General features: G+C 35.8%; 1 protein-coding gene across 2 annotated transcripts in view; it reads left to right on the top strand.

The window, feature by feature from the left end:
* Positions 1–13,708, top strand: part of TMED5 (transmembrane p24 trafficking protein 5) — a 14,489-nt gene extending 781 nt beyond the window's left edge. Inside the window, exons 2-4 of one of the 2 annotated variants that reach the window (XM_004699257.2) lie at positions 2,367–2,464; positions 7,959–8,136; positions 11,077–11,262. In XM_004699257.2, the coding sequence (XP_004699314.1) occupies positions 2,367–2,464; positions 7,959–8,136; positions 11,077–11,175 (375 nt within the window). In that variant the 3' untranslated portion in view covers positions 11,176–11,262. Of the gene's footprint in view, positions 1–2,366; positions 2,465–7,958; positions 8,137–11,076 lie in introns of both variants that reach the window. The other variant, XM_004699256.2, reaches the window with a different exon arrangement.
* The last annotated feature ends 5,857 nt before the right edge of the window (positions 13,709–19,565 follow it).

A 19,565-nucleotide genomic window follows, 5' to 3' on the forward strand; every position in this document is an offset into this window, starting at 1 on the left:
GCTACCTTCCAGTGCACGCTCCGATACTCCGAATTTCACAATACGGGATTAAACACGTTCTCCTCCATCATTGGACGAGGCGATGACGCTTGTTTGAATCACCCCCTCCCCTTTCACCCAATTCCGATGTTATAAATCTTCACGCTCCCGGCCCCCCACTACTTAATGATTTTGAAATTGTTACCACGTGATTCTCACTCACTAGTTCCTATTTTAAAATACTGTATTTTGAAAGGGACCATGAGGGCTGTATTTAATGGTGCATTTTCTTCACAGCTATATGGCCACCATTTCAAAATCAAATAATGTGAAGCCATATGTTAAACTATTCAACCTTTCTTTCACTTAGCCTGGTAAGGTTTGCCCCCCATGCCATTGTTCTCTTGTATAGCAACTTCCGACAAAAAAAGCAAACCCGTTGCTCTAGAGTGGATCCCAACTCTCAGCCACCCTATAGGACATAGGGTTTCCCAAATTCATAAGCTAAGCGAAGCAGATTGCCCCACCTTTCTCCCACCGACCAGTCCCAGGGGTACTCATTTCAAGTATTGAAAAAAACACGTGAGAAGCATTTTCAATGTCAGTATGCCTATCTTGTGAATACAATAAATTATTTAAAATTAGAAGTTTTAAGTTATAAAGTGCTTAGTATGTGTCAAGGAAGCCTGGGGTGTAGTGGCTGCACACAGTTGGAAACCACCAGCTACTCTGCTGAAGAAGTGGCTTTCTACTTCCCTAAGTCTCAGAAACCTATAGGGGTGGCTGTGGGTCAGCATTGACTCCATGGCGAGAGTTTGGTTTGGTTTTGTCTACTATACTAAGTGCTAGGGATGCAATGGTGAGCAAAATAATAATAGACCATTTGCTCATCTAATCTGGGAGTCTCAGTGGTGAAAGGAAAGGTTTTTGATTCAGACCCATCCAGTACCAGCCCAGTGACCACAAAAACCTTGTCCCATGGGGTTGCCCCCAGTCAGAATGTTGACTTTTTGGCAGCTAATAATTTTATGCACATTTTGAGGATTTTAAAGGAATAGATCTTATTTGTTGCTCAGTAAGTGAACCAAACTCAAAACTAACTGCCAACTCGATTCTGACTCATATCAACCCTCTAGGACAGTAGAACTGTCCCTGTGAGTTTCCAAGACTGTAATCTTTTTTTTTAAAATCATTTTATTAGGGGCTCATACAACTCTTATCACAATCCATACATACATCAATTGTGTAAAGCGCATTTGTACATTCATTGCCCTCATCATTCTCAAAACATTTGCTCTCCACTTAAACCCCCTGCATCAGGTCCTCATTTTTCCCCTCCCTCATGAGCCCTTGATAGTTTATAAATTGTTATTTTGTCATATCTTGCCCTGTCCGACGTCTCCCTTCACCCCCTTTTCAGTTGTCCGTCCCCCAGGGATGAGATCACATATAGTTCCTTGTAATCGGTTCCCTCTTTACTACCCACTCTCCCTCTACCCTCCCAGTATCGCCACTCGCACCACCGGTCCTGAAGGGATCATCTGCCCTGGATTCCCTGTGTTTCCAGTTCCTATCTGTACCAGTGTACAGCCTCTGGTCTAGCCAGACTTGCAGGGTTGAATTCTAGTCATGGTAGTGGGAGCGGGGAGGAAACATTTAGGAACTAGAGGAAAGTTGTGTTTTTCATCGTTGTTACATCACACCCTGACTGGCTCATCTCCTCCCCAAGACCCCTCTGCAAGGGGATCTCCAAGACTATAATCTTTAATGGAGTAAAAAGCGTGGTCTTTCTCCCAATGCGGCTAATGGTTTTGAACTGCTGACTTGTGGTTCGCAGTCCAGTACACTAGCCTACTTTAAATACACCGTTCACACTGGGGAGTTGTAGAATGTATTGAAGGAGTCATTTGAGGCAGGTCATGAGGACAATGAATTTCAGACTAGCGTAATGAATTATTCTCACTTTATTGACGAGAAAACATAAATGTTACGTTTAGCATACCCGGAAATGCCCAACTTTTATGTAATAGGGACATATTTGAACTCTTCTGTTTTTTTCTACATTATAAAGCTTCTCAAGGAAGGCACTGTTTTAAAAAGACTATTTTAGTAATACTAATATTTGTCCATGAAACCTAAATAAGGGTGAAGGCAACGGAAATGAGTTTAAAAGGGGGGGGGGGAGTTCCACAAATGAATAGAATTGGACAAAATGATCGTTCAGCTCCTAGTTCTAGCAGAAGTCTGTTTGCTTTTGTTTATTTATTTTAGTTGACTTTTTTATCCTCTTTGTTAAAGGGGAGGAAATCTTTTTACATGGAATCTATATAAAAATTTTATATTCAGAATTTATAATATAGGTTGTTTTCTTTTATGCTCTCACACAGGTTTTAGATGGAGCAGGATTAGATATTGATTTCCATCTTGCTTCTCCAGAAGGTAAAACTTTAGTATTTGAACAAAGAAAATCAGATGGAGTTCACACGTAAGTAATCTCTCCTAGTTTTAGCTTCTTATGCTGAATAATACCAGAGAGCTGTCTTCAGGGCAGGGTAATTACCATATTCATTGCTTAATATCATAGATTATTTCAAGTTGAAATATCTTAATCTCTATTTTACTTCTTTTAAGTTGTAATATCCATTACAAAGGCTACACAGAAACTCAAAGATAAAATTAATGATTAATGGCATTTTTAAGGGAGTTAGTAAGTTGTAATGTCAGTGAGAAATACTCAAGGTAGTTTTTTACCAGTACATGTTACAACAAAGTTTCAGGTCTAATAAATGCCCAAAGGGGCATACCACTCCGCTGTAAACCTCAACCAAAAGGCATTCTGTTTAAACTCCACTTCAAACCTCACTCCCTGAATTAAGTCCCCAAGGCACCCCACTCATTCAATAAACCCTAGCCTGAAGGCACTCAGCCCCACTTTTGTGGGTCAGCAAGTCCAATTTCCCCGTTTTTAAGTGTTCAAAGACCCACTCCACAAGCCAGCCTTCTGCACCAAAGCATTCAACTTGCTCTGGGGGGTTGGGAAGTCCATCATTCTGCTCCATGCTCTGGCTGCTGCTGTTCCTCTGATAGTATAGCTGTCTTCTGGACCCAGGAGGTTTACTGCACAGGGATCTCGAATTCACTCTCCACTCCAGGCTTTTGCTGATAATCCCTCCTCCTGCTTCTCAGAGTGCTCATTTTATACACAGCAGGATGGCACTCCAGGGAATCCTGTTCGAAATTACTCTCACAGGTGAAGCCTATCAGTATCTCACACCTTCTTACCAGACCTATTCAGGGAAAGGTCATTTGGTGGGAGTTGAGACTTTGGCAGGAAGAACCACATTAAGTACTTTACTGCTCCTGCACAGTGGACGTGTTAAACAATCGGTGTTTTAGTTAACTGATTCACTTCCCTCTGTAGTTTGTTTAAATACATAATTGTTTCCTAAACTGTGTTTCCAATCTATTGGGACAGTTTAAACCTGCTTTTCTGAATAACTTAGGCTTTTTATATTATCTTTCCTAAAGAGTTTCTTGAACTGTTTGCCGTCTGTATCTTTGACCATAGCTTTATTAAAAGAGAACATTATTTTTATGCAGGTGTGTAATATATTTCTACTCAAATCTTAAAAGATAAGCCCTTAGACCCTAGAGAAAGAAAATTCTGTCAGAACTTTTTGAATAAGACAAGGCCTTGTGCTAGCATACTTTGTTTTATTGCACCTTGGAGATACTGTGTTGAGTTTTTGTTGTTACGAATCAACTGTTTAAAGGTTAATGGCAACCCTGCCTTGAGCACCTTTTCCTACAGCATGTATTCACTACATCATGTTTTGATAATCTTCACAATCCTTCCAACTTTTTCATAATGTATTTCACACTTAATAGACTATCGTGTAAACATAACTTTTACATGGATTGTAAATCCAAAAAAAAGTGTGTGACTGTTGTGATACTGCTCATTTAATTGTGGTAGTCTGGAATCAAATCTACAGTATCTCCAAAGTATGCCTATATTCTCTTACATATTACATCTCACTGGTGTTTCCCTGCTCCCTTCTATTATTTTACTATACCACTTTTTTAGTACATTTTGTTATGTTAGAACTAAACTATGAGTTCATAGGAAGTAGAATAAGAATACAGTGTCTCCTATTTGCCAAACTAGACTTAGCATTTTATGTGCTATCTAAATTAGTCATTCCAACCTACTATGAGATAGATACTTTGATTCCCATTTTACAGATGAGGAATCTTTACAGACAAGGAGGCTCAGAGAAGTTAAATACACATTTATTAACAGGTGGAAGCAGGATGAACCAAAACTATTGCTTTCTACCATACGATGCTTAGAACATCTCTGGCACATAGCACTATGTAAGTATTAGCTATTATAATTATTGGTCTTTGTTAACTAAGCACCTGGCATGTCTGATGCTCAGTAAATACCAAATGTATGTATCAGTGAATGAGGAGGGAAAAAATGTCAACTATAATTTTCTGATACTCATTTTAAAAGTGTTTTTTAATATGCAGAGCTCAGAAAAATATTCATATAAACTTAGATAGAAAAAGAACAATTTAAAGTCATCTTAGGTTGAGATACTTGAAATGAACTGTGCTTTTGAGAGGTGTCTGAGTAATCGGAACTACAAGTGTGCAGTTCATCCGTAAATTTTAGAATTCAAACATGTACAGAGTTTCTATCAGTTTTTATTTCTCTCCCATTATCTTCTTTCTCTAGATATACGAAGGGAAAAAAGATACCTTGTTGATTTCTTGTTTGGCACTATCTCCTATTGGGAGAAGAAAATTGAGTTTATGAGAGAAATCACATTTATGTTTTTTGATGTGTCATGATACTATTCTCTTCTATACTTGACATAAATCTTGTTTTTCCTTTTATAATTGTGCACCAGAACCCAAGGAGATGCGTGCTGTCATTATTTTCATCTTACCAGAGGCATTTGAGGCATAGAGCAGCTAAGTAAGAAGCTACAGAGTATCCACCTTTCCTATCAACAAAGAGGAACATGTTTATTGATAATAACACCCTTTTAATATTTACACTTTAAATTGTAACTTTATCAATAAACTGATATTAATCAAGAAAATAAAGATTGTACAGCAATCGAATAAGGAAGCCAGGATTCAAAATCAGGCTGTGGAAAACAATCAAGCATTCTGAGCATTTAGATGAACTAGCACAGTGGAGGTAAAATAGCCGCAGTAAAAACTAAAATGGTGTGAACTCCTTGTTTTGTTTTCTATTGCAAACTATAGGAAGTGAATTAGTGGGAATTATGGTACCAGTGAGTTGAAAGAAATAAAACAGGACCTGAAATTTTGATCATGGGCTAGATAAAAGAACAATTAACGTTTTCCTAGCTGAACTGATTACGTGGCAAGCCACTTTAGAAAGTTTTTTTTTTCTTTTTAAAATCATTTTATTGGGGACTTGTACAACGCTTATCACAACCCATACATACATCCATTGTGTTAAGCTAGAAAGTTTAATAAAGGTTTTTATAATATCAACTTCCAATCTTTTTGTCAGCTACAAACTTCACCTCCTCAACTTTTCTGTTTTTTTGAAAAGGGGAGCGCTCAACTATTAATAGCGTAACCATTTGAATCCTCACGTTACACAGAAGCTCTCAGCATCCTTTGACATACAAGAGAGATGACAGAAATAATTTCTGGGGTCAAAATTAAAAGTGACTATATTGAGGTGTCTTTCATGATCCCCACTGTTATCAAAGGAACAATGATATCAGTGCCTTCAGCCTAGCACATAGTATATTTTGAAAAAAGATTAGTATACACACATCTTTCTTTTAATTATACTTTTTGCAGTCCCTCTCTGGTTTCTTAAACCTGTCCGCCGTCACACATATTCACTAGAATGTAGCACTTGCAACATAATCTAGAATGCTGGAAGGCAGGACTTTTAGTAGCAGCAGACTTGCAGCATCCTTTGACATACCATACAATACTTGTTCCCAAATGGACAGGTTTCTAAATGGAGGTAGGTTTCACTGAAGAATTACTTGGGTCCTCCGAGGCGGGCATAACAACCCAATGGAAGTGTAGCTAAAATGTTCCCAAACAAGAGGAAGTACAAGTTTACATTCTGGTGGGAGAAATTCTGGGGATCAGAGAACCTAATGCTGGGCCCTAAAAGTTAAAAAATACTAGTCAAGAGCAGTTTTGAACTCCAAATTACCACTGCTTGGGGAAGTGTCCTAATTTTAGCTGAAATCATCCTAAAGAGACTGGTGAGCGTTGGGTAGTAAGCAGTTAGAATACAGCTAGAAAGGTTTTGAAGCCATCTAAGTAGACAAGCATTGCTGGATGTACCAAACCTGTATTAACACGGGGGAGGGGGGTGGGGATCTAAAAACATTAGACTTTCTTGAGCTGATATCAATTCATTTAATGTACATGTTAGGGATAATGAATTTTTATTAAAGGGTCTTTACTATTTACAATTGCACTGTGACTATAAAACAGTGGTTCTCAACCTTCCTAATGCCATGACCTTTTAATACAGTTCATGTTGTGGTGACCTCCAACCATAAAATTATTATCATTGCTACTTCACAACTGTAATTTTGCTACTGTAAAGAATCATGATGTAAATATCTGATATGCAGGGTGTATTTTTGTTACAAATTGAACATAATTAAACCATAGTGATTAATCACAAAAACAATATGTAATTATATATTATGAAATATTTATTTCTAATTACAAATAAATACAAATAAATGTCTTGAAGCATGGTGTAGCATAGGTAAGTATTCAATGCAGGGCACTTGTATGTGGGCATATTTGCTTGTGGGCGGACCCGCCTAGAGATGGATATAGGAGCGATAACTTGTTTCCTAAGACCATCAGAAATATTTGTTTTCCGGTGGTCTTGGGCCACCCCTATGAAAGGGTCATTTGACCCCCAAACGGGTTGCAACCCACAGGTCGAAAACCGCTGCTATAAAACATCTTGTCTGTCGCCACCTATCGCTTCTCAGAGGATTTTATAGACCACTGTTATCTTGACAAAAGTGGTTTTGTTGGTTTTTAACTGCTTTCATAGTGCCTTGCAAAATAATTAACTGAATAAAAACTGTTTACCTCACTGTTGTAAAATGTAAGCCACTTTTGTTATTCAATCTAAAAGGGATGTTTGTTTCAAGCAGAGGTCATTAGCCTGGGCTATTTTGCTCTGAAAGTTTTCTCATTAAAAACCACTTTGCGAAATTAATTCGGCTTAAGCCAGTCATCTTGAATGTGAAGATAAGGAGATCAAGAGTGCCTGGCATCTGTTTAATGAAAGTAATATCACTGAGGATAAAGCGTTGATGTTGACCACAGACCTCAATCCTATCATAAAATAGGAGCCTGGGGGAAAGCACTTAGCACAACCTACCACTACTTTTTTTAGAGAAAACTTTTTAACTCAGTTTTTGATTGAAGGGTAGGTACGTTGGTAGCTATATTTGCATAATAATTGAACTCAATGTACTTTTAAAAGTTTATTATGAGGTCTTACATTTCTAATTTTTGGTCCTGTCTTTTCCAAAAATTGTCACTTTTATTAATAAATGCCAAACATATCTAATTGCAAATGTGTGAATGTACATTCTCTCAGGTTGCCTCTTGCCTAATTAACTCTTCAAATCATTGGTTCTCAACCTGTGGGGCGTGACCCCTTTCACAGGGTCGCCTGATTCATAGCAGTAGCAAAATGACAGTGATGAAGTAGCAATGGAAATCATTTTATGGTTGGGGCTCACCACATGAGGAACTGTATTAAAAGGTCATGGCATTAGGAACGTTGGGAACCACTGATTTAAATTTTAAGAAACAGAGTCTTCAGTCAGTAAGCTTTGCAATGATAATGAAACCTGCGTTCTACCGATAGATGTTATTTTATCCCCAATAGACAAAGATAACTGAAAACACATACTTTTATACAGGATAGAGACTGAAGTTGGTGACTACATGTTCTGCTTTGACAATACATTCAGCACCATTTCTGAGAAGGTGATTTTCTTTGAATTAATCCTGGATAATATGGGAGAGCAAGAACAAGAAGATTGGAAGAAATATATTACTGGCACAGATATATTGGATATGAAACTGGAAGATATCCTGGTCAGTATGGTGTTGTAATGAAAATTACTGTCATCCCCAAAGCTTACTTTATGATAAGCATTTTATCTAGATTCTCTCCTTTAATTACTTCACACAGTGGGTTGGCGATTCAACCCCTACCAGCTACTCTGAGGAAGAGAGACACTTGGGTCAGAAGCTGTGAGGAAGAGTTCTATGAGTCAGAATTGAGATGATCATCCCAGTCTTTCCAATAAGGAAACTAACTGGTAGTAAATAATCCTTCTTATATAACCAGAAAGAGACAGAACTAAAATTTGCAGGCTCTTGGCTGTAAAAATCTCCTAGAATGCTTGTAAACAATGTGATGGTCTATACCATACTTATACATATAGTAAAACTGAGTAATCTATAGACATTTATGATCTATATTTTTCCTAAGCATAAGAAGTTTGATGATAATTTGAGCACATTGGTTACAATACATTATTGTTATCTTTCTTGGAGAAGTACAGCCAGAATGTTCCTTAAAAGCAAAGATGGTCTCTCTCATACATCGGACATGTTATCTGAAGAGACCCATCTTTGGTTAAAGGGCATCATGCTTAGTAGTCATCAGAAAAGAGGAAGACCCTCAGTTAGACACATTGACTAATTGGTTGCAACCATGGGCTCAAACTTAAAACAATGGTGAGGATGGCAAAGGACCAGGCAGTGTTACATGCTGTTGTCCATAGGTCCGATATGAGTCAGAACTAACGATGGCACCTCACAACAACACTCTGACCAGACCTAAAGTTAATAGAAACTAGCAGCTAACTAAAAGAACAAAAACCTTTGCTCTAGTCACACAGTTCCTTTGCATGAATTGTCTTACATTGCATTTGTCGTGAACATGTATAATGAATGTGATGAGTGTGTACATGAACCCATTTGTTGCTAATAGTTCTGGCAGTGATTGGGGGAAAAGGTATATATTCTTAAAAGCTAGAGAGACTTTAGCAAACACTTGGATTTACTTCTTATTTATGGACAGCATATTTACATGGATTATAGAAATATCTGCAAGAGAAATAACTTGTAAGTTTGCAATTTTTAATCCCTGGTTCTGGTTACTTGAACATTTTTCTAAATGTAGTATCTTGATAGCTCTAATTTTCAAACTAGAACATAAATCAGTTATCCTAAGAAACTGAAATATTAGAAGACAATATCATATTTGTAAGTCTTTAGTTGCTCAGCTCTCTAAGCCTTAGTTTCCTAGCCTGCACAATGGAGATGCCACCTGTGAGTTCTTGTAAGGATAAAATGCAATATAGGTAACACATGTGTACGTGCTTCAAACTAGGCCTGGCACACAGTAAAGGTTACTTTTCTTAGCTTTTCCACTGATATAACTATGAATATAGACTGTGAAAGGATTGAGTTGACTTTAATTTTACTGTGAGTCTTAGATCTCACAATGATATCCATTATGTATTACACTTAATTGAATTTTAGAACTGGAAGAAAATTTAGCTAGTTCAATCCAGCTCCTATCTTCTCATTTTATAATAACAGACTTAAAATATAAATCATGTACCCATAGTTCCACTCCTGTTTCCGTTTTACTCTCACCCATGTTTTGTAAAGGCAATCCTAGCAATGTTATCTTTTCATATTTTAATTTACTCTTCCAACAATAAATACATATACCTCATTGCACTTTTCTCAATGGAATGATTTCATTCATACAAATAGTGACCAGACATTTTAGATATATACACAGTTTAAATGTTTATACACTTTTTAAGTAAAATAAAAAATTTAAGGAATCCAAAATTAGCAAATTTGAATAAATAATTGTACATTTGACTATCATTGTAGTATTGAAAAGAACTATAAGTTTATTTGGGGAGCTGAAAGCAAATTCCATATTTTTTGGAAAGGAAATAGTTTCAGTACTAGGTTACCATTGCTTTATAAATCTGCCCACACTAAAGTTATACCCTGTAGTTGTAAAGGGTTGTAAAGTTGTAAAGGAGAACACTAAAATTTTGAGCATATTTTTCCTTAAATGGGAATTTCAGGCAACATTCTCCAAACCAAGCTCTGCCATTGAGTCAATGCTGACTCAGTGACCCCCTGTAGGTTTCTAAGACTTTAACTGTTTGCAGGAGTAGAAAGCCCACTGTCCTGCAGAGCTGCTGGTGGTTTCAAACTGCTGACCATGTGGTCTACATCACAACGTGTAACCACTATACCACCACCAGGACCCCTTACTATTCAAGAAATTTCTAGTATACTTATTTTTGCCATAAATACTTTGATATTTTAAATCTCAACTTCATAGTTTTACTATACATTCATGTACAGGGAAGCATCAAAAAGTTCATGGAAGAATGCAATTAAGGGATAATCAAACTTCTCCAAGAACTTTTTGAAACGCTCTCGTATTACTTTTATAGTTGATGTAACTTAATTCACAAAGATTCCATTATAAAATTATCTTTTTCAGAATGAGTTGAGCAACTTCCAGTGCATCTTTGGGAAGCTTATCTTATGAAAGTGGTCTAAGAACATTTTTATATTACATGTTTTACATTTCCTAATTTTACTTTTGTAAGGTAAAAACACCTCATTTTATCAAATATTATAAACAGTGAATTATATGTGACGGGTAAATACCTAAAAGTTGTTAACAAATTATTAAAAATATATTTCTAGTTTCTTTTGGGCTAATGCAAATGATAATGTATGTTAGAGTTCTGTCACTCTGCTATTCAAATGTTTTCAAATTATCCATTTTCAGTTAACAGCTCTGTTCCTCTGTTAAGTATATATCAGAAAGATTGTTGCATTAACTTTGCAGAGGACTTTTTGGTATTTTAAATATTACCTGTCCATTAATTGATGGACCCCATCTACCTTATGCTAGGATATAAAAATAAGATGAATATCAGAATACTATGAAATAGATTTTTAATAGTTACAATATATGAGGATTATTTTATAATTAAATCATTTTATTTATTCTCAGGAATCGATCAACAGCATCAAGTCCAGACTAAGCAAAAGTGGTCATATTCAGACACTTCTTAGAGCATTTGAAGCCCGTGATCGAAATATACAAGAAAGTAACTTCGACAGAGTTAATTTCTGGTCTGTAGTTAATTTAGTGGTCATGGTGGCAGTGGCAGCCATTCAAGTTTATATGCTTAAGAATCTATTTGAAGATAAGAGGAAAAGTAGGACTTAAAATTCCAAACTAGAGTACTTCACATTGAAAACAGAATGGAAAATTATAATAAACAGCTAGAGTCAGGGCCATTATTAGCCTTTTTAAATTGTTTTCAGGTTTGCAAGTGTGAAAAGTATAATTTAATGTGAAAGGACAGTTTTCACTTGTTTGTGTAACTAATTTTACTTACCCAGTTATATTTACATGGTTAACAGAACTATTTTGCTAGAACATAGTAATGAATAAAGCCATATTAATAGCCATATTTTCCTAAATTTGAATTTAAAAAATTTCAAATGTCTTAGGTGATTTAAATAACTGAACATTGGATCTCCATGCAACACACCATTTAAAAAGCTCTCTTACCAATAAGTTTCTTTGTAAATGTAACAATTAAAATTGTAGATACCTTCAGTATGTTATAAATCATCTGAACATTTCATTATTTTGGATTGGTTATGTTTAGGAGACAGGCTAATTTTTTTCTCTAACATGCAACTCTTAATATAAATAGATGGCATACCTTTGAAAATAATTACATTTTGGAGATTTTTAAAACTAAATGCTATATATTTTAATGTCAGTTAAAAAAAATTTACTTTATATACTTAGCCTACGTCCTCAAAGCTGACATTTTGATAAATTATTAAATTGCAACATTAAACTTTTCCTATTAAAATTAGGATACTTTTTCCCTCTGAGCTACTTGGTCAAAAGCTTCTGTCTCTGTAAGGACACAGATAGAGAATTTTTTAATGTGAGAGAAAACGACAATCTTATTTTTATTTTATTTGTCAAACGGTGTTGTTTTAACTTTGGTATAATTGCTTATAGAATTAATGTTAAAAAGAGCATGATATAACACTGCCTTTTGTGTACTCTCAAAATCATAAGAATCTTAAATGTACATAAATTCTTAGCTGATGAAATAGTTTACTTAAACAGAACCCCAAAATGTCTGATTGACTAATCCTGACAGCCCCAATGTTAATATGAACCAAGAAAATGCATTTCCAGTTAACTGGGGAAAAACTTGTATTTGGCTGTGGGTTTTTTTTGGGGGGGTGGGGAGTTCTTACAATTACATCATGTTTTTAATTATCTTTTTAAGTATTAAGGTACATTTTTTGAAACTTAAGCCCTCAAGTAAGTTTCAGCACTGAGTGTAATCTATTAACAATTTTTATTATAGCTTTCATAAATGTCCACTTAGATCCATTTAGTGATATAGAAATAAACCTTGGGAACCTCCCAAGTATTGCACACCCAATATATGAATAACCCACATAAACAGTCTTTACTATCCTAGCTTACCACAGGCTGTCCGGTCCTATTTAATTTAGCTCTATTATGTATTAAATAGAACTTCTAGGTCACAACCATATGTAATATTCTTGTGGTTATATAGTTGAGTATAGAACTCATGTTAGTAGTGCTGAAATTTTTGGTAAGCATTGAGATCCCAAGAGATAGTAGTACAAAGATATAGTTCATTCTAGATCCTTAGGAGATACATGGTCCCTTAAACACGGCTTTTTAAATATGAAAACACCATGTGATCCATTAACTTACTAAGAAAACGCTTTAGGTGTTTCAGTGTAGCCCCTGTAGCACATGCAAACCAAGGACCATTAATGTCCCCCTCTATTAGACTATTAATGAGGAGGAACCTTAATTTTAGTTAAGGTTACTTAACAAAGCAAGGAGAATTAAAGCTGTTAACTTTCTATAAAACTGTGATTAAAAATTCTACCTCATATATGGCTGATTACTAACATTAAATTTGTTATACGGTCATCTACATTGTATGATTTGTACCACTGATTTTAAGCCTATGAGTCAATAACTTACCATGTGAAAATACTTAGTAATGGCTTTATTTGGGAAACAATTTAGGAATGTTAAGGACAATTTATTTTGTTACAGTGTAAAAAGGGTAAAATTATGTCAGAAGTACAGTAAAACTTGCAAGAGAATTGGGTAAGACAGAAGCCTATAAAGAAAACTCAAAAGTTTCCCAATAACAGAGAAAAGTGATAAGACTGCACAATGTTAGAAAAACGTGTGAAACCAATAAATAACAAGTAGTCCCATCAAGTTCCAGCTCACTGTGACCTGTATTAACAAGAGTAAAATTTGCAATTAAAGAATAAAACTTTTATTTTTAAAAGCATGTTTACCTGCTTCATGTTTTCTAAATGTTGGTATTCAGTCCCCCAATTAGAATTGAGCATTTATCATTTAACAACTGATTTTCTTTGCCCTTTTAACATTTATTTTTAGTTCAGGTTTAATTTGCATTTGAGTCTTTAATTATGCTTGTGCTATTTTTCAGGAGAGTTTCAAGATATGAGCAGTAAATGTTTGAAGCAATAAAAAAACCAACAATTGTTACTATGTGGAGCTTTAGCAATGTGGCTTGTACACTGCACTGCTAACAGCAAAGTCAGCAGTTCAAATCCATCAGCTGCCCCACAAAAGATGAGGCTTTCTGTTCCCATGAAGATTTTCAGCCACAAAAACCCATGAGAGTTCTACTCTGTCCTATGTGGTTGCTATGCATTGGAATAAATTCCATGGCAATGGGTTTTGTTTACTCATGTATGGAGCTAACTGGGTATATCTCAAAATAATTAAGCTCAGTGAAAAAGTTGCATTCTGCATTTCATCTTGAAATATTAAGGTGAGCAGAGATTAGTGGTTGCCAGAGATGGGAGAGGGAAAAAATTACTAAAGAATACAGTTAACCCTTGAATTGTAACAGTTCTCTGTAATAGTGATGGCTACATAAGCACATTTGATGTCATACTCACCTATACATGCACAGAGTAATAAAAAATATGAAATCTGAATGAGTATGGATTATATCAACTTAAATTTCCTGGACTTGATACTGAATTATGTGTAAAATGTTATCTTTGGGGAAACTGAAGGGTACACAGGACCTCCTGTATATTCCTGTACATCTTTTTCCACCTGTGAGTTTAAGAGTTGGGGGCAGAAGCATATCTAGTATGTAAATACTCCTGGCTGAGCCTAGGGTTGAGTAACTTCCTTTAAAGCCAAACTAATTTTGGTAGAGAAATAATCGTCATTGTACTAATTTTAAACATGAGTATCTAACCTTCTCTAACATCCTAAGACAGCATTAGCCAAAGGCTGATTCCCATGAGTCAGAGGTCCCACATGCTTCCTCTTTACCATTCACCAATTCTGATCCCAACCAACCTTCACATGGCACTGGGCCGAATTTGTTAATTCATTGTAATTGGCCTGTAGAACACCCAGATAAAACTCAAATAATTATGAGTTTTAAACCATCTTTTATTGTCTTTTTCATTCCCTTGAAACTGGTTTTCCAATTTTTTAGAGAAACCAGTTTGGGATTATGAAGGATATGGTTCTTAGCATAGCTTCAGTTATGCCGCAGGCAGCCCAATATCTGCCTTGCCTTGCCAAGTGTAACAAATATCTTTTAGTTCTGCTAAGTGCAGAGAGATGGCCCCACACCAGTAAGCCTCAGCTTGAAGATTCAAGTTCATGCCATATTTCTAGTTCACGTAATATAAACAGATACCAATAGTTAAACGGTTTAAAAAAAAAGGCACTCTGGGTTGTGCTGTTATGAGTCATCCTTAGCGGCAGCACTATTTAACATTTTGGTGGGAAGCCATGATTGTGCATCACGTTTATCAACTGTCCCAACATTTTGTGTTTTTTGTTAGTTACTTTGTTATATTTTCTGGTCACAACATAGGAGGTAAGTGAAAACTAGGAGGAGGAAAGCACTGGCAAGTTTCAGGTAAAAAATAATTTTAGTCTTATAAATACATTAAATAAAATGTTTAAATGAAAGCAATTACATAGTGTTTTAATTATCCTATCCATATTCCTGAATCCTCACTTCAAAATATAAATTTAACCACATTTGTAGATATGATGTGGCCTGCATGAATCTTGCCTGTTGCACCAAAGGGCCGCGTTTTGAGTTTGACACCCCTGGACTAGTGGTTTGGAATTGCTGACCTTGCCGCTAGCCCAATTCATCGTCACAACACCACCAAGGTTCCTGGGGTAAGCTAGTATTTAGAATTTTTTACTTCCTCCCCCCAACCCAAATTCTCAGTTTTGTTACCCTTTCCTTGAAGTTTGGCCAAATCCCACAGATTTGTCTGTGTTCCAATAGCATTATCACATCTTACCCTAAATAACAAGCCCTACTAGGCTATCAGGTTAGAGAGCATATCTATTTTATCCATCATATTCAGTACAATGCTAAAACAGCATCTGATGCTCAGATGAGACATTTTATAAAGTAAATTGAAGTTTTAAAAACAACATTCTCAGTATAAGCAAAGATTTAATTCAAGACTGGATACCATTATCAGCTATGGAATGGGGAATTTGGAAATGTTTGATTCTGTCATTTTCATATCATAATTGGAATAGTAAAGCTTTCTCACTTTGATCAAAAAATGATGGCAACAGATCACAAATGTGCTTGACATGATGGTTGTATGGACTGTGGTAAGAGCTGTATGATTACCCAATGATTAAAATGAAATCCTAAATTTATGCTAATTAAGTCTATTACAACAGGCACACATTTTATGATCCCAGTTATATAACAGAGGCAAATATACGTAGACCATAGTTTATTGGTGATTACAGCAGGCAAGGCACTCATTGCCCTCGAGTCAATGCAACTCCTAGCAGCCTTTTTTATCTGAGGAGAACTGCTCCAGTTGAGTTGCCGGGGCTACAACTCTTTCCAGGAGTAGAAAGCCTCATCTTTCTCCATGGGGTGCTTGGTGCTTTCAAACTGTACTAGAGACACCAGGGCCCCATTACAGGGCTTAAGGAGAGAGTCAACGAAGGCTTAGTTTAAGGTGCATTGTTACTATTAATACTTTAGAATTACTTGGAAATGAAGAATAGTAATGGTAATTTACAATATGAGTATAACTTGTGGACTGGATTGTCTCCTAAAATATTCTAGGCTTCTATGCTTATGGTTATAATCCAATTTGGGAATGTGTTCATGAAATTTAATTTCTCTAGCATATCAAGACATGATTTTAAAACAACCAAAGAGCAGAGAGTGAGGGGGAGAGACGCAACAGAAAATCTTCCCCCAGAGCCCTGGTGGGGTAGCTAGTTATCAATTGTGCTGCAACTGCAGGGTCTGCAGTTTGAGCCCATTAGCTGCTCAAAGGGAGAAAAATGAGGCTTTCTGTGCGCCCATAAGTACATACAGCCTTGAAATTCAACCCTTACCTACCTACAGAGTACTTCTGGGTCAGAATCCAGTGGCCCTACGGGATAGAGCCACTTTGATATCAGATATCAAGCTACCTGAACAGTGTGACAATAAGTGAGTTTGCTACAGCAATCATTTGTGGTATTTGTTTTAGAAACACTAGATAACTTAGAAGTTGCACATATAAAAAATGTTGGTGCCCCCAATAAAATATTTTTTAAATGTTGGCACATGTATCGTTCTATACGAAACTTTGAAAAGTTCTTCCACTTCCATATTTTTCCACAAACTTTTTGAAGTTCCTCATATAATGCACATGTGTATACCTTCTTTAAAAAGTAGGTCCTAATAACATAATTCACTGGAAAATTCATAACCTGAGGTATAAAAACAGAGAGGGTATGATAAAAGATAAGGCAAGGTTCACCCATACCTACCCCAAAATCCAAACTCGCTTCCAGCAAGTCAATTCAAACTACATTCCAACTCATATAGTGAGTTCTGCAATGAGATGTTACCTATAAGCTCAATCGTTTGAATCCACCAGCTACTCCACAAGAGAAATGAGGCTGTGTATTCCTATAAAGCAGTGGTTCTCAAACTTCCTTTAATAAAATTCATGTGCTGGTGACCCCCCAACCATATTATTTTCATTGCTACTTCATAACTGTAACCGTTTGAATCCACCAGCTACTCCACAAGAGAAATGAGGCTGTCTATTCCTATAAAGCAGTGGTTCTCAACCTTCCTTTAATAAAATTCATGTGGTGGTGACCCCCCAACCATGTTATTTTCATTGCTACTTCATAACTGTAATTTTGCTGTTATGAATCTGGCGACCCCTGAAAGGGTCGTTTGACACCCAAAGGGGTCGCAACCCACAGATTGAGAACTGCTGCTACATTTAGTCTTGGAAATGCAAAAGAGAATTCTGCTCAGCCTAACTCTACTTGTAATTCATTCTGACTCATTGAGACCCCAAGATTGTCACAATAGAATTGTGCTCCAAAGGGATTTCAATGACTGGCGTTTTAGAAATAGATCTACCAGATCTTCCATTAAAGTTGACTCTGGGTGAAATCAAATCTGTAATCTCTTGGTTACAGTAGCAAAGCAAATTAAACATTTATATTCCCCATGGGCTACATAAGATTAGAATAAGGAAAAAAACAAAGCCCTGATAATGTATATGCTCACCAGCTAATCACAAAATCAGTGCTGCTCTACAGGAAAGATGAGACTCTACTCCTATAAAGATTTACAGTCACAGAAACTCCAAAGGGCAATTTTTCTCTGTCCTATAGGGCTGCTATGAGTTAGGTTTGGTAGATCCTCCCACCCCCATCCCACCCGATTATGTGCTTTGATCCTTGGAGGGATTTTGATAGCTAAGGAATAAAAGAATAAAAATTGTGCTTTTTATTAGATAAAGTAACTGGCTTTCTTCACCAAGTCCTTTCCAACAAGGATCATCAGCTTGAGCATCCATGTGAAACAAAAATTTTTTATCTTCAAGATTACCTAAACAGGCATAATATATTTTCCAAATTAATCAAAATTCTGCCCCCCAAAAAAGCTTGTTATTGTCATAAATTCTTTATAGGAAAAACTATCTTAAATTTCACTAACAGTATTAAAGACAATATAATTAAAAGTCAACTATCAATTAAAAGAATCATTATGACCTATCACTATGTATACAAGGGTAATTAAAAAGTAATTGTTCCAAAGGTTCCAGTTTATGGATACACAGGTTTGTTCAAATAAACATGTTTAAACATGTTTCTGTAATCAGTGAATGGATATAAATAAGTTCTCATAGTAATATACTTGTCTTGGGCTTGTTAGGGTTCCTTCAAAAAGGGGAGTGGCTTCAGGTTAGAAGGCTATGGTGACAATCTTTGGGATTCCAGAGGAATCATCCATTAACAGCTGACACGTTTTGTTAAGGACACAGTGATAAATCACAGGCAGCTTATGAGGAACAAGTTCCAAGGAAACCTGTAGTAAAAAACGGTCAGGAAAGTTGAGCCAAGGAATTTTTTCCCATCCCAACAATGTACCTGTGCATTCGTTCATTGAGGGGAACTAGGGCAGTCCTGTAAGAATTCCATTAGAAAACCCTCTTTCCATCCGCCAACCTCATCTTACTCTTCAGAATCTTTGTTCCTCAAACATTTAAAAAAGAAAAGGACTTGAGTCCCCCAAGGATGCCAAAAATGCCATCTTGACATGTTATATGTAGATCGAAGATTATACCAGGCTTCTTCAAGAGGGAGAGTTAGAGAGGTTAATACTGCCCGCAGAGTATAAAGACCTAGATGGAGAACATGTCAAGAAACAATAGCTTAATATTTGCAGAGTTTTGCCTCATAAAGGTTTCTTGAATGTGCAGCACTATTTTTTAAATTACTCTTGTATATTAGTAATAGTTAACGCTGGTATTAACATTGTATTTAAATTTACTACTGCATTTATGTAAATTTAAATTTACTAATGAATTAAACTGTTTACGCAAAAAAGGAACATACATAAATACATGAGAACAGCCATCAAATTTTAAAAATCATTCCAAAAAGTTACTTTTCAAAATAAAGCATTTTTTTAAAAAGTAAATCATTTGAAAAATTAATTCCTTAAAAATTAAACTTACCCCCAAAAAATAAATTTTTAAAAATTAAACTTTTTAACTTTTACTTGAGAAAGTTACATTTAACTAGTTGAAACATTCATTCATATATTGTATTTTTTTTCAGCACTAAACATTTGTAGGTTAAATTTTAGAATTAAATGATATAAATTAGCTGTAATTCTTACAATTCAAGTCACACACAAGAGCATCAAACAAACATCAAGGGCAGCCAAATGGCATGTGCATGCCTCCTTGTGCAAAATGACTTTTGAGATCAAATGACTGAAGTAGTTCTTCAATCATAGCTATTTACCATCCTTTTGTAGCATTGATCTCTCAGATATTTTGTGTATTTCCAC

This window comes from Echinops telfairi, unplaced genomic scaffold (genome assembly GCF_000313985.2).
Source record: "Echinops telfairi isolate 266 unplaced genomic scaffold, ASM31398v2 ScPeMD7_443;HRSCAF=831, whole genome shotgun sequence".
Taxonomy (NCBI): Eukaryota; Metazoa; Chordata; class Mammalia; order Afrosoricida; family Tenrecidae; genus Echinops; species Echinops telfairi.